At 38.4% G+C, this 16618-nt stretch overlaps 1 protein-coding gene across 6 annotated transcripts in view; it reads left to right on the top strand.

Moving 5' to 3' along the window:
- The window catches only part of MPPED1 (metallophosphoesterase domain containing 1), a 63232-nt gene that overhangs the window by 23083 nt on the left and 23531 nt on the right, over window positions 1–16618 (top strand). For all 6 annotated transcript variants that reach the window (XM_086885176.1, XM_086885179.1, XM_086885177.1 and 3 more), the window contains exon 4: window positions 9526–9747. In XM_086885176.1, the coding sequence (XP_086741302.1) occupies window positions 9526–9747 (222 nt within the window). The remainder of the gene's footprint in view (window positions 1–9525; window positions 9748–16618) is intronic.

The following is a 16618-nucleotide window of genomic DNA, read 5'->3' as shown; positions in this document are numbered from 1 at the left end:
TTGGGTCTGTGCAAAGTTTGAGCACAGACACAGTTTTGCAGTAGAGTTCCAGAATATGACAGGGATGGTGAGACAAACTGTGCCTAATCTAAAATTGTCACCCACTAGTTTCATTTGGTATTTCCTAATACTAGAAGAGACAAGTGAAAAAATTATCATTCTTTATTCCTCTTAAGAAATTTTAGGTTCCTTCCATATCTGCCCTTAAGATATTTTTCAGGCTGAATATTGTTCAGAACTCTTTAAATGCCTTTAATCATCTGTGTCACTCTTTGTACCTCTTTGTTCCACATACTTTTAAAAAGATTGAGACCAGAAGTGCAGATGTTCTGAGAACACTACAGATTTATTCCCTGGCACAATGAAATCTCCTAGTTCTCTTTTCCTTTCTGGTGTTGTGGATTATTCTGTTTTTAACAGAACAATGAGATGGCATTGTCATAAAATTTCCTAATACAATTCCATGAAGTCTTTCCTGAATGGTAATATCTAGTTCAGAACCCATCACTACATCTATAATTTGTGTATTTTTTTCCAAATTTTTAAAATTATTCTGCACAAATTTATGTTCAGTTTCATCTGTCCTCTTATTGCCCAGTCAAGAAATATCATGATGCACTTTTGCAAGTGACATTTCTATTTTGCTGATGTTTTTCAGGGTAACTTAGGAAATTAAGGGGAAAGGAAGGAGATGAACAGTCAGTTTACAAAGCATACAAAGAGTGCTTTCCTTTTTTTTTTTTTTTTGAACTGACCCTTCTCCTATTTTTTTATCTAGTTTGTTCTCTTACTGTATTTTTCTTCCAAATTTAAAATTTCAGTTTTGGAGAATCAGAAAAAGATGAAGTACAAGTTATGTTTTATGGTAGGACTGAAAGGAAGAAAGGAAGGTCAAGAATCCAGTGAAACTTTCTGATGATTTGTAAGAATGCACGGTATGACTTTGAACCTGTGCTAATTTTCCAGCATGTTCAGGAGATTTTAATGATAACACTTCAAACAGAAAAAAAAAAAAATCTGCAGCTTTTTCATTATTTTAGGTTTTGTTATTTATTCCCTTCTTCCCTACCTGCATATCAATCAAATGTGTTGTAGGACAAATACAAAGACGTATGCCCTGCCTTAGTACACTTGTCAAATACTGACTCCAAAATCATCTCTATTTTTTATCTCCCATATTGCTGGCACTGGAAATTGCCTGCTTGGCTCAGTTGCTGATGTAAATTCCCTTTGCTCAAGCCTGTAATATCATTTCCAAATTGTGTATGCTCCAGGACCCACTGTCACTTTGAGCTTGTGGGTTACTTTCCTGGAAATTTAACTAAATGATGATCTATGGTATAAGCTGCAACACATACTTCCATCTTTTCTCTGAGAATTATCTTCTGTGCATGGATTGGGAAGATTACTTAAACTAACGCATTTTGTAATATATTTGTTTCAGTGTGTTTGCTTGAGATTTCCCAGTTTCTAAGACAGGCTTTCTATTTGAGATTCAAGTTCAATGTAAATTTGGAATAAAAAATAGAAGATGGCTTGGAAATGTAATGGAAAACAATACTTAGCTCTTATTTTCCTGAAAATGTTCTTACATGCATGTTGTACACACAGAAACAAAAAAAGACAAAAAAATGATTACATGATTTGACATGTGCTTCAGAAGGTGACCAAGGCAAATTCAGCACAAAGAATAAGATTTTTATTTCAGATTAAAAAATATTTTAGAGTGACGACGTCTACCAACTGTAGTGACTAGCATTACTAGAATGACTTGTTTCTGGAATTAGATTGATCTAATTAATTAATTTGATCTAATCCTGTAGTATGAGATTCTGTAGACAGAATCGGAGATTCGTCAATAAATATCACATCTACTTTTTAAAGTTCTTGTTAAAAGATCTTCAGAAAAACTTGCAGTCATAGGCTTAGGTTTACTTTTGCATCACTGCTCAGCTTTGCAAAATGATGGTAAAAATTTTTCTTCCTCTCTTAATATGTATATTTTTAAGTTCAGTAATACATTTAAAATAGGATGAAATCATGTTAAAAATTAAAAAAATCACCTTCAAAGCAGCAAAAGGGATTAGAATTTATATATTGTAGTCATGCTATTTTGACCATCGGTAATTACACTATTTTTATGTTAATGTAGAAAGCCTTTGAAAGAAGTATTTAAGCACTAATTATCTATTTACACAAGAATGGCTTTGAAAATGCAGTGAAAAACATTGAGCTGTGTAGGGATTTAGAACAGATGTCAATTTTAAAAGACTGGGCATACTAAAAAATGTGCTGGTTTTTACTGCAGTTCTTAAATGTGTGGTGACTTGGATGCATTTATACATCCAGGGCTCAGACACAGAAAAGTGCACTGCAACACACTCTTCCAGTATTTCTCCAGTTCTGGGGAGTTAGGATGTTCTAAGTTAGGATGTTAGGAACTTCAGAATATTAAACTGGCTTCTGTGAGTCTCAGGAATATTTGAGTTGCATCCCCATATTGGGAAGATGATCCAATGCAACTATTTTCCATGTACACCTCCTGTGCCAGTGGTGAGAAGCTGTAGAGGTGATGGGTGCTAAAGCATTGTTTCTTCATTTCCTCCTTCCAAACATATGTGCTTCTGGGGGATTTCTTGTACTTTGTACTAATACTGAGCTTGCCTCCTTCCGCTAATGCATTGCAAAGTAGCCACACTCCAGGATTCTGAGTATGAGTTTTCATAAATACTGAGGTCCCTGACTCTTCAAATGAGCAGTGAATAAAAATACCCAGTCTTATCCCGGACTAACAGACAAGGGTAGCTTTAGGAAGGCAGTGTGGCGCAGAAGTGAAGAGAACAACGGAACTGGAAAGATCTGGGATGTGAATCCGTGAACTGTCATTGCCTCTGGCAGAGATATTTGAAAGAGCCTGAGGAAGACAGGCAACCAAATTCTAGTTAGTCATCTTCAGATTTGACAGCCTCTTTATTGTTCCCCCTTGTGAAATTGTGAAAATGATGCTTGATCCACCTACCGCATGAATGTGTTGGAGGATTAATTATTCTCAGCACAGCACTTTGAACACTTATTGTGCAGCATTGTACACAAACATTAAACATGGCTGTTAGTGCTGTGCACCTCATATGCTGACATGACACACAGCTCTTTGTAGTCTTCCCTTCTAGAAGGTGACAAGTGGGAGATGCTGAAAGCACCTCTGTGGCATTTGAAGATCTGAATAGGAATCTGTATCAGTGTTTAACTCAGTTGTCCCAGCTCCTTCCCTTTTGTGGTCCCCACATACAAGTTGTAACCAAAACTAGAATATTTCCAGGGGCAGAAAAGATATGGTAGGAAAATTTAAGACTATAACTATCCCAGGAAGTAGAAAAAAACCCAAAATTACTTATGAAAATGGACTATGACTTACGTAGGTGGTGGCTTTCAAGGCATCAGGTGCCAGAAGCTAAGGGGACACATCAAAGCAAGGTTCAGTCCAGGTAGACATTGCAGTCGAGCAATTTTGTAGACATCTCTTGAAGACCACAGGTGAACAGAAGGTGCAGATCCATGTTACTTTTTGTCTTGCTTCATTGTAGCTACTCTAATGGCCTAGTTATGCATTGGGCTGGTTCTGCATAGTTACAGGGTAATTAAATAAACCAGGCTAAAAGAAAGCCACTTTTCCTTTAGAAGTAATTTTGACCAATTATTATATGTGTGTGGGTGTGTATAAAGCAGAGTATATCAAAGACCCTAAACTGGATTATCATCAGGTGTTTTTTTAGTTTGATTTGCCTTCCTCTATTTTAAGGAATCCTGTTTTACCGACGTGAACAGTGTTTTATGCGTTTACTGTTTGGTATAATTACTGGCTTTTTTAATGGAAGAATGGCTAGAGGTGGAAGGTTACAGATGACTTCGGAGGGAGTGTTCATTTACAGTATTATTCCAGATTACACACCATACAACAAGTATGTTAATGTGAATTTCCCAGACATCAGCCCTAGTGTTTAAACACAGAACTGTCAAAAAGATGCTAAAAAGCAATCTGAGACAGTTATGCATTCTTTCCACTGTATCACTCAGTGCTGTATTCTAAAAGATTGAAATGAGAGGGAAGAAGCACTAAGTGGGCATTTATATGATTGTCACTTCTTTTAATGAATGCTAAAAATTCTGCTCAGTACAAAATACCAGGAGAGAAGCAAAAACACATCTGCCTGTAAAAGTCTGCATTTACCTCGGCAAAGCTGAGAGTTGATAACAACTGCGAGCTTCAGAGGAGGTTGATAAAGATGCCTTAGTTGGTACAAGAAGAGCCTGGAGTATGGACATCATGAGTTTTCACTTGGATTATTTGCAGTGTTGATCTGATTTACTGGGCTGCTGATAGAACAGAATGAAACCTTAAGCACACAGAATTCCACTTTGAACAAGCTCAGATGTAGAGAAATAGTAAACAGACAGTGTTGCTCAGCAGGCTGCATTATGCAGCCTCTAGTTCAAGTAATGGTTCCCCAGCACTTCAAGTTATTTTGTAAAAATTACGTTCGTCGTAAAAAGAACCTACTGGAGTTTGGAAGTTAAAAATTGCCACAATATTTTTTGTAATTGGTGCATAAAGATGCAAAAATTAGATGTTTGGTTGATTTTCTTAATTAGTAATCTGCAGTAATGAAAGGAATAAACAAAGATGTTCCTAGCTAAAGAATATATGTATTCCTATGAATATTATATTACCAGAACTGCTGTCACATTCTTATACTGAACAAATGAAGGCTAAGAAGCTTTCTGAGGAAGGTTTGCTGTAAACTGACAAAAATTACATGGGTGAAGAAGTATGTAAGATGATGATATATCTGGCTATATATAAGTTAAATAGGATATCCTGAGCTTGTTGATAGTAAAATAATCTCAAATAATAAGAAAGTATATCGATGGAGGCAGTTTAGGGCTGATTTTTTTTGTGTGATGGGTTGCTCTGGAAGCAGAACCACTGCTGCCTGACTTCTTGGATCTTGTCTTGTAGACCTGCTGTGGGTTCCACGTTGCCTCATTCCTTTGAAACCTCTCTTTCAGACTGGGCATTACTCACCTTAGACACTTTCAGGACATTCAAGGGAACATAATTACCTTTGAGGTCTTTATATAGTAAATGGCTTTTCAATCTGTTGGGTGGTTTCAGACAGATATGGAGTGACAAAGAGACAGAAGTCTAAAGCATTGTACTTCTACAAGTTCTGTGTTTTCCCTAAGAAAAAAGTAGGTATTTTGGTCAAATTTCTAAATTAAGGGCAAGATAATGTGTCTCCAGCATTTTATGGCATATAAGGGAAGATTACAAAATGGCAAGGAGAAAATAAGGCAGGAAAGATAAAGAGCCATGTAGGCAAGAAGAAGGAAAAGGATGGGAGAAATCTCTTATCCTGCATTAACACAGAGGATGACAGAGTGGATGGTGGCTTGGAGCCCCATTCCAAATTGGCAGAGGCAGAAGTTGAATGTGCCCTGAAAGAGAAAGCTCTGAAACCCAGGGCTGAATCTGAGCCAGTGTGTTTCTGACAGGATGTTGGTTTGTAAATATTTCATTCCAAATCCAAATAGGATGAAGTGGATAGAGGTTGATTATGGAGGAAAATAATTTTAGTTTCTTGCAAGTTAAACATGAGAAGAAAAAAACCCAACTCCTGTTTTAAGGAAAAAAAAAAGTGAAATTTTGACTAGAAATGAAATTTTTATTCATCCCAAAATATTTCAAATGGACATTTTACTTAATTTTTTTTTTTTCTTAGTAATGTCCGAAAGACTGTCTGAATTTCCAAATATATCCTATTCCATCCAAGTAGTGTTTTAGTACAGAAAAATATTTAGGTAAGATTTTTCCAATCTATTCTAGTTGCAGTTTATGTCCAGATTAGAGGCATATTTTAGAAGAATCTTCTCAGGTGCCAAGAACAGAAGAATCCCTGGATTTTAGACAAAAACACTTGCCTTGTTTTGGCTGGTCAAAAGAAGAGATCAGACAAAACTATAACTTCCCCCAGATTAATAACTTTTTTCTTCTTTTTTTTTTTTTTTGATTCTTTGGTTGAAATTACATCTTAGACTCCCATAGCATATGTTCTTGAACATGTTTCTTGGCACTCCTGAAGGGCAGATCTGTTTCTTACATGCTTCCTGCCTTAGTTTTTTCTGGGGAATTAATTTTGTCCTGGATATATGTGCAGAATTCCTATGACAGCCATAAGTTTTCCTTAATATCATTGTATACACAGAGCTTCTGTATTAATACTGAGTTTGCTACCTGCCCACCATCAAAGCCATATGCTAGCATCAAATGTTAATTGATTATCAGTTGGGGATTTAGTCCTACTCAACTTCTAGATGGTTAGTATGAGAAACCTACACCAGAGTTAATGTAACATACTCTCTAGTTCTGTAAAATTGCCTGTCTGCCATAGATTTATTCCATTACAATCACAACACAAAATGAGGTCTGGATTTGTTTTAGCACTGCAGATTCTTTAAAATTCTGTTTTGTTTTCTGGTGTGGACTGACAGGAACTTAGATAATCAGGGAGGATGAAGGACACCTCTGGAGGACATTGAGTCCAGCATCCTCCTCAAAGTAGGCATAGTTAGAGACCAGAACCTTGGCCTGGTGAACCTTGAGTGCCTTCAAGGGAGAATTCCCAGCTGCTCTGGGTACTTATTTCACTTTTTTACCATCCTCACTGTGAAATTCTTTCCTTGTAGCATGTTCCTACTTGTGCCTATTGCTGCTTGTTGTGCACCTCTGAGAAGGATTTGCTCTTGTGTTTTCCTGAGCTCAGGTGGTTGCAGACCAGCAGCAGGGTCTGCTCTGCATCTTCTCTGGGTATGAACAGCCTCAGATCTCAGTCTCTCCTCTCATCCCAACCACCTTGGCAGCTCTCTGATGGACTTGCCTCAGCTTCTCAGTAGATTTCAGTAGATTCAGTAGATTTCCTGTCACTGAAGAGCTCAGGATGGGACCCCACACTCCAGAGGGGGTCTCACAAGCAGTACATAGAGAAGAAGGATCACCTCCTTTGTTCAGCTGGTTATTAACACAGCCAGGGTGCCATGGCTAGAAAGACTCACTGCATAGTCTTTTTGAGTGAAGTTACCCCATCCTGGGTGCAACTGTAGGAATAACTGATGAACCTGGAAGTGTTGAATTATCTGCGATCAAGAGCTGTTGGGATAAAAAACAGAAAAGTGTTTGTTCTAGGGTTGTGGATGGGAACACAGTCATAAAATTGCTCTAAGATTATGCGGTCTTGGGAATGTCCTGCTCCTAGCCAATGGAATCCAGGGCTACAAATTATGCAAAAATTTGTTCCTTACACATAACTTCACAACAGCAGTGCCCAGGCAGAAGCAAAGCTTCAAACATTTATACCTAAGTCTGATTTTGTACTTCAAGAGCACTTGGAGCAAAAAGCAAGGCACATTCTAAAGTCTTCCAGGGAACAAGGTTTGAACAAAATATTGCTAAATCTATGAACAAGCAGCAGAAATACTTTTGTTAGTCAAAAAATTAAGATTTAAAGGGTAAAAAGTATAGTTAAGGAGACAAACAAAAGGAAATAGTTTCACCAAAACCTGGTGTGGAATAAAAGAAAAAACCTAAGAACTGAGCTGCATACTCATCAAAAACACTACTGTTAATTGAAAAGCTGACAGACCTGTAACTACAGCAGTGCTTTTGGCCGCCACTATAATAAATGTAACTGTACATTTAGAGTAATTCGCTAATTTGCCTAAGTAACACCCACAGACAGCAACATGACATAAATACATTAGTGGAAGCAACAACTATAACCAGCTCATACAGGTTCTTGGCTGCTAGATGGATGGATCAGATGAGCTGGAAAAGATTTACCAAACAGAACAGAAATGGAGTTTGTAACAATATTGTGGGATACAGGATTTCTTTATTCCTTTAAGGCCTGAAGATGCCCATACATATCACAGCATGTAAATAACATTTTTAGCATGCGTGTGTATGTGTGTACACACCTAGAAAGCTTGTACAGGTGGACTACACATCTGCTAAATTCTAAGAGAATCCTTTCAGGTAAATCATTGAATCTTGAACATTTAATATGTAATTATAAAAATCTGAAAAGAGTTTTTGTTAAATATTCTAAAGACACATTTGTATTTGGTCCGTAGGAAAGACTGGAACCCATACCATCAGCTTTCCTAATAAAGGTGTCACAAGTGTCTGAAACTTGTACTTCAGAATCACCTACATCTTCATATGACAAAGTTCAGTCCTGTGTCACCTCCCTAAGGCTAGCACTGTTTTGTCTTTGGTTTCAATTACTCTGAATCACACTGTTGCATTTTATTCTGAAGTTCTACACATACCAGCTTTTGCCATTGCATATTAACAATTCCAGGTTAAGCTTGGGCCATTGCTAAGGATTTTTGTATTATCAACTATGAATTTCTAAAATGAAAAGCCCACAAAATTACTGTTATGCAAGGAAGCTTTAATTTTCAATAAAATATTTCTTTCTGGTCCAAATCACCTCTTCTGATTGCCTTCATTCTGATACAAATTTATAGTCTAGAAGCAGAGCTAATGAATGCGGCTTTGCACAGTTTCTGTATTTGTTTCCTCCCAGATGTGCTTGGGAGGTTTGTGCTGAGCTGTTTGAGACAGACAGTGCCAGCTCTCAGGGGCAGAATCCAGTGAATAACCAAATGTGGAGTGAGGTGGAAAATTTCTGTTTCAGTGCTGCTCTCAGGAAGAGCCCACGTGTGTGGGCATATATATTCTTGCCTTCATCAGGAGGTTGTTCTAAGGTTTTTCACTAAATACGGGTTGTAAAATATTCTTGAACATGAGTCACTTTAAATTATAGTCCATGGAGCTAAGGAAGTCACTGAGAAAATGGAGCAGGGAAAAAACCATGGGATAGAGGCAAACGGTGAGATTTCACTACGGGATGTGGATTTATGACAGCCAAACTGAATCCATGCCTTTCTTGAAGGATTGGCCAGGGCAATGTCAGACAAAGACCTCTCTGGCTGACCCAAGTTCTGGGTGTTAAACCTCATCAGTACAGGCTGACAAAGACCTCAGCTATGGGAGAACAGAGCTGACATGATTTTATGAAGAATTACGGCTGATCTTCTTTGAACCTTAATTTCTGTCAAAGAGTTATCATCACTGTCACAGTAAATGATACTTGCAGCACAAATGGCAATTAACTAGAAGTAAATAGTAGAGCAGAAGTCTGCAGACTGGTTTTTAAGGTTGATGAGTTGAAAGTAATTTCAACACATTAATGCTAAGCATGCTAAATCATAGTGTGCCATGAAAAAGACAGTAATGTCATTTACCTGAAATTAGCAGGAATTACAGTAACATGTAGGGGTAGGCTCAATTGTTTCAAATATATGAGTATATTACAGGAAGCAATAACACTTTGTCTATCTGTTTGCTTTTATCAAGTTTTCCATAAAACAAGTAATTTGTTTGTTTTTCACTGTTTTAGGTAGCCTGCCCTATGAATACAAGATTGTGATAGCAGGAAATCATGAATTGACCTTTGACCAGGAATTCATGGCTGACTTAATCAAGCAGGACTTTTACTATTTCCCCTCTGTTTCTAAGCTGAAGCCAGAGAGCTATGAAAATGTACAATCTCTTCTAACAAACTGCATCTATCTTCAAGACTCTGAAGTGACGGTGAGGGGATTCAGAATATATGGCTCCCCTTGGTAAGCAGGTTTTTAAGCATACATAAAAAAAAATTGTTGATTGCTATCACATCAACTATTTTGTCTGCATCAGCTGTATTTGGATCGCTGTGTTAGGAAGAAAAGTAACACTCACTTTGATAAAGTTCTTATATTTTCTTGTAATGAATTGTTCCTGTGACAAAATAATGTACTGTACTGTGGGTAGGTATGGTTAACCAAATAATGATGGGGGAAAAGATGGTGTGCTCTTCAAACTCTTAGCCAGGAGCAGTTGTTTAACAATCTAAGCAGGGGGCTTTTATGTCATAAAATATCCTTGGTGAGTTTATTTAATTATAGGTTAATTTTTTTGCAAGGGTACATTCTTTTGACCATCCTACGGATAATATTGGAGGTTCATTAGTGTATACAGTAGTCTTTTAACTCAGCAAGCTTTTTTCAGCAACTCTGAAGGTCTTTAATTGCATATCCCTTACAATCTTACTTTCTTTTGTAATGTAATAACTTTCCCCAAGGTCTAGCTGAGCTTCTAAACTAAAGTCAACAACTCAGTGACAGCTTGATATTTCATGGATTTTTCTCTACTGCATAGTGAACACTTAGAACCCCAGGACAGTACTGGATGCAGATACACTTCCTTGTATGTGCTGCTTCTGGGTCTCTTACTAATGTCACATTGCTGTTTATTATTTCTTCTGATAGGCCTGTAAATTTGGTCTTTTGTGAGCATTTGGTATATGCTTAAAATAAGCAAAAATGTATTTTAAAAGGCAGGGTTTTAAGGGAATATATTTTTCTTCCTTTTAACATCACATCAGGCTGAAATGTAGCAAACAAGTTGTCAAACCTGATGCATATACCCCGATGTGAATTTTAAGTGTGAATAAAGTGTGAAATCTCTTGGAATTTTTTTCTTTTTTAATGAAAATTGGATTTTTCCCATTTGATTACTTGAGATGGGTGCTAATTTTGTCTGAACTTATTATTTTGCATTTGTCTAGATTAGTTTCTCTCTTAAATGCACCCTTCTATTTCTTCCTCTCAGACCTCCAGATCTGGAGACCTCCAAATCTTTTTTTTTTTCCAGCCTACCAACCTGCCCTGTTGTAGTTCATCTTCCTGTTGTGTGTACAATGTATGTAGTCAATGAGCAGTTTACTTAATTTTCCAAATTATTTGGGAAGATGTTAGATGGTATCAGTCCCAATATTAACTTCTGAGAAATGCCACTTGGCATCTTTTCCCATTTTGATGTTCAACTGTAAAGATTATAATTATACTCTGTTTACAGTATGTCTGGCAACCTCATATCTTCATTGCAGTGTTAGTAACCAGGCACCATATTTCCAGTGTCAGTAATAATTTTCCAAGCAGTAAAGTACCAAAAGTCACATGGAAGTCTAGAGAAATTAAATTAAAGCAGAACACTATCTATAAAGTAGCATTATGTAGAGGCTAAAGAGAAGCATTTGAACTTTATGTGTGTGATTATATCTGCAAAAACCTGTTGGGAAAACCTTTTGTCCATGCACTAACCCATAAATAAGGTTTCTGTAAAATCAGCTCTACCACATTCTCTTTGTGCACTTATCCTGTCACTCTGCACAAGTTGCCTGAGCTATCTGCCATGACTTATCCTTCAAGTAAAAAGAAAGCTTTCCATCTTTTCTGCAACTCAAGGTTACAGCTACACTTCCACACTCCATTTTTCACAGTGTTGCTAACTCATCTCCCACCACCTTATGGTCCAGGAAGTTGAGTGTTGTGAGGTCTCCTGAAGATATTTGCTTTTTCAATCTGGGAGAGAGTCTTGATGAAAGTCTTCCAGCCAAACCGGGTTTTTTCACTTGCTGAATGAAATTCCCACACCAATTGATGACATGTCCAGTGGAAACATCAACAGTAGAAATAACAGCCCTTCATTAATCTATCAGGGCAGCAGATGCAGAAGTTGCAGAGTCCCATTCAGCTAGCCCAACAGTCAGAAAGCTTGGGAAGACAAACAGCTGTTTTGTGGGGGTTTAACTAGCTGCTACTGGATTTCAGGCTGTAGTATACTTATGTGCCTAGTGAGCACCTCTGTTCTTTGGCATTTCTGTTGCTATACTTTGTTTGCCCTGAAAAGAGAGGTTTGTTGTAGCCTCTCTGGGAAATCAATCTCAGTTTCTTTCTACATCATAGTAATGTAATCTCTAAAAAGGTACAGAAATTTGATGAACTTTACATGGTGAATCTGTTTTTTAGACCTAGCATTATCAAGCTAGTCCATTATAAAATATTTATGAACATAGTCAAGACTTCAAAATTTAAAGTTCTTTAGCGTCTCAGAACTCTGTAAGAAAGTTAAATTTCATGCAATTGCTTGTTGAATATCCTAAAATAATTTTCTTTTTCTGCTTAGAAAATATGCATCTAGACCTTCCATTTCTGGTTGCAGCACTGAATTTCTGTGGAAATAATTACAAGCTAGAGATAGTAATAGAGGACAAAATACCAAGTGCTATTAAAATAGTGCTTTATGCATAAAGCATGTTAATCAATAGTTGCAAAGTATTTTGAGAATGCTGGAGTAAGGTCTGAGTGAAAGCCAAGCAGTATTAACTTAGTGTCTTTTGCCTGTAGCCATCTGCATTTCTACATATAACCTGTACACATTAGATTTTACTTCTATTTAAAATGTTTTTGTTGCAAATTAAACCATGAGAGCTTGATTGGTTTGCATAACATGCCAGTCTCTAACATCTTTTAAATATATACCATTTGTGCGTGATTAAATATTTTTAATACCACTTGGTATTTTGTCCTCTATTACTATCTAAAACTAAGTGGTTATTTTTAATTGTGCAGAAGAAATGGGACAGTGTTTTGTCTTAGACACCAATGCGCTAACTCTCCTGGGCTCCAAGGGCAAGAATTCAAGTGCTAGATTAAATCTCTACTCAGTAACAAAAATTTAACTGTCTTAATTGTTAATTACTCAAGTATTATCATTGAGCAGGGGGCTGCTGTTTTGAAATGTAACTTGCAATGCACAAAAGCAGCTTCTTCAGAATTAGTATTTGCAAAAGCCATATCTTGGACCATGGATTATCAGAATAGATGATAAGGAGGAGAACTGTAAAAACATTAGAAGTTCCATGAGAAACTCAGGAATACCAAGGTTTTAAATGTGTCCAGAGCGATGTGGAATGCAAAGGGTAGCTCTGTTTGGCCTAGGAGCATGATGCTTCTCACAGTGCATATAGGGCTGGCTGACAGGTCTGGATGAGCAGGGTATCAGTAAGAATGCAATGTGCTTCACAGAATCCCAGTATGGGTCAGGCTGAAAGAGACCACAGTGGTGCAGCTGGCCCCACCTTCCTGCACCATCAGGGCTATCCCAGAGCACACAGCACAGGATTGTGTCCAGATGGTTCTAGACTCCCCACCCTCTCTGGACAATCTGTTCAGTGCTCAGTCACTGCCCAGGACAGAAGTTCTGTCTCATGTCCAGGTGGAACTTCCTGGGATCAGTCCCTGCCCGTTCCTCTGGTGCCATTGCTGGGCCCCCCGGAGCAGAGCCTGGGCCCTGCTCTGAGCCCTCCCTGCTCACAGGGACACCCAGGCCTGAGGGCCCCTCTCAGCTGGGGCTCCTCTCGAGGCTGGACAGCCCCAGATCCCTCAGCCTTTCCCTGTCAGAGATGCTCCAGGCCCCAAATCATCTCTGCAGCCTCTGCTGGCCCTGCTCCAGGAGCTCCATGTCCCTCCTGTGCTGAGGAGCCCAGGGCTGGACACAGCTCTCCAGATGTGCCTGGCAGGGCTGGGTAGAGGGGCAGCATCACTTCTTGAGCTGCTGGAACTGCTCTTCCCAGTACACTTCCTTCAGTACAGTTCAGATGCTTGGAACTGTTGGGTCTTCTTCAGTATAAAAAAGGCTGGACACCCTGATTTTTTTATTTGCTTTTTCAAAAACTAGTCACAAGGAAATGCACTTGGGTTTCATCCTAGCAAAAACCAGTGCATGGCCAGAACATACTTGCAGACCTGGAATATCTTGTGCAGACAGTAGCCGTAGTTGTTGTGATTGTAAAAGAGAAGACTTTAGTTCCTCAATAATGTTTATTGTGAAATAGAAAGCTTCTGGTTGAAAAGTACTTTTAAATACCTGTTGGGAAGGTAGAATTAGAAAGAAATTATAAATATGACTCTTTAGCCAGAAAGGCTAAGGAAGAAATACAAATGAAAGCACGGTTTGAATAATTCAAAGAAACTGGGCTGGTATGCCAGAACACATTCTTTCCCCCAATAAAACTAAGTTGAGACCCCTCTTTCCAGCCTTATAAGGAAAGGTTTAAAGGACCCTGAGATAACTAAAAATATGCAAAAATAGCGATTTCTATAGGTTGTACACAAATGTTACTGTATTAATATACTTAGAAAGATTGGTTAGTAAAGGAATAGAATATTCAAAGGTATAGATTATATAAGTAGTTGTATAGGAGAGCTCAGTCTCTTTTTTCCCGGCTCTCTTACTTCTGTTCTGTTACTCTCTTTCTTAGCTATCTTAAGTCTTGAGCTCATGTATTCATATTTTATCCCCTTTTGTATTGTTCACTCTGAGCCTCCTTTGAGCTCTATCTGCTGGCTCATAGCAGGCTCTCTCTCTCTCTCTCTATCCCACGCCCTGGAATAAACTACTAACACCTAACTCGACTATAGAGGTCTCTGCCGTGTCTCAGACCATCCACCCCCGAAGTATCTCTTACAAATACCCTTCTTGTTCTGAACTGTTAGGAAGATAGATAAACTGGCAGATAGAATAACCCAAATAATTCCGTGTAATCCATATAATTAGGGCTAAGACTTCCCAAGGATGAAGCCATTTTCTAGAGGGTTTTAATTTATTTTCCATTAACAAAAAACTCCATGTAATAGAAGTAAAAATATAGCAAGCAGGAGCACCAGAGAGGTGGCAAACATTCTTAGGTGTTTACAAGACTTGGCTAGACAGTCATGGCTGACCAGATCAACTGGTGGTGAGAGGCAGTGAGTGGTAGGTTGGACTGGAGATCTCCAGAAGTCATTTTGGAGCCATCTTTCTGTGATTCTGTCAATCCCACTATGGAGCTAGGACTGTGTGTCAGGCGGACACCTGAAATGGGCAGGTATCAACAAAAGCCTTGCAACAGGGAGTTTGCTGTTGTTACCACACTCACTACAAGCAGTAGATGATCCCAACAGGTGGTTCAGAAGTCAGGAATCTGAGATAATAGTGGAAGTTTGAATTTGGATTTGAAGCAGAAGGTCTGTCATCAGAGAGGGTTCTGTGTTATCAGACAGGGTATTAGCTCTACATCTACATGAATGATGGCATCATTCATGGAACCATACTAATAATTTATTAATGATTATTTGAGTTACAGATATTCAGATTTCTATTGTAGTTCATCACCTGCCCCCCACCCCCCACCAGTACTATTTTTCAGGTAAGAATTTTTAGTACTTTAGTAGTGCAAGCCACATTCAAGCCACAGCTTGAAGATAGACTACAGCATCCACTCTTGGTTCTGTACTGCCAAAGATTTTAATTGCACAATTACACACTGTGTTTGCACAAAAAGACCTGATACATTCAGTGCACAAGATCTGCTGTGCTTGCTGAATGAGTCCACTGCATATTAATCCTATTACAATTGTTATCCAGAAATGCTATGTAAAAACAAAATGCCTATGAAAGTGCATGTGCATTTATGTATTGACATGAGAACAGGTCTCTGAGCTTTGTAGAAAAGATGTGCCTCTGCTAAAGGACAGGTATACTGTGTGTATGCTCTGATCTTGTGGATAGTGGCAAGTGGCCATCCTGTTAAGAAGTGGATTATTGAGCATTAGTGACAGGATGAGAGCACACATTTTACTTGATAGTGCAAAAGAAATGCAGGTGGCAGAAAGAGATCTTTTTCCTAGCTACTAATTTTCCATAATAGTTGTAAGCAGATGTATACAGTTGCAGGAGAAACTTTGGTCCTCCTGCTTTCAAGCAGGCATACAAGGTGTCAGGAGAGCATTTTATCTCTTTCGACACTTTTTTTTCCATTTTCCACCATGTGGGAAAGGAGGGGACAATCAAAACTGTCTCGGAAACATATGACAGTTTCATTATTCTAAATGACATATTGGTCTGGAAAGCTTAAAGAAGCCCTATTGTATGAGATTGCCTCCAGACTCATTATCCAGAGTGGATTTTTACTTGGCTTCAATTTTCTGGAAGGATCTATTCCTGTGAAACAGAACCTCATTTTTCTTTTTGCAGAAGTAATTTTTTTTTTCTAGGATCTATGTATTCTCATTTCCTCCTTCATTCTTTTGTTAAAGGCCTTCTGAACCTCAGAAACTCTTAATTTCCCAGTCAGAGAAGATGGGAGAGAAAATATTAATGTCAGCATAGAAAGGCATTTGTGACCATTTGTCCTGCAGTGACAGATGCCTGGGCTAGACTCCTGGGGTTTAGTAGCTTCCTTACAATGGAGTGTTGATTAGATTTGGCCTGTCATGTTTACACATGGACCAACAGCTCTGGTACCACATTATGTTTCCAAAATTGGGAACTGAGGGAAGAAAGTTAAGGGTGTGTACGTGGAGACCAGTTTCTTTCTGTTCAAGTCTTGTTTTTATGAACTTTAGCAAACTGGGTGAGGCCCATCCTGTGAGCTCTGGCTTTGTCAGAGGAGACGGGTGAATTCCTTCCAGTCTAAAGGACATCAACATGTAGGTTGCATCAGTGAGTATCAGCCCAAAGCAGCCTCAACAGGGGGCTTATTCTCCAAACCATCATTCCCCTTTGGCTGGAGAGCTGGAAATTTGTTCCAACCTGTTGTCTCTTTTCTTGGTGCATTGCAGTTGTCTGGAC

This window comes from Cyanistes caeruleus, chromosome 4 (genome assembly GCF_971803275.1).
Source record: "Cyanistes caeruleus chromosome 4, bCyaCae1.hap1.1, whole genome shotgun sequence".
Lineage (NCBI taxonomy): Eukaryota > Metazoa > Chordata > Aves > Passeriformes > Paridae > Cyanistes > Cyanistes caeruleus.
The sequence above is the reverse complement of the archived record's forward strand: the minus strand, read 5'-3'. Positions and strand labels throughout refer to the sequence as shown.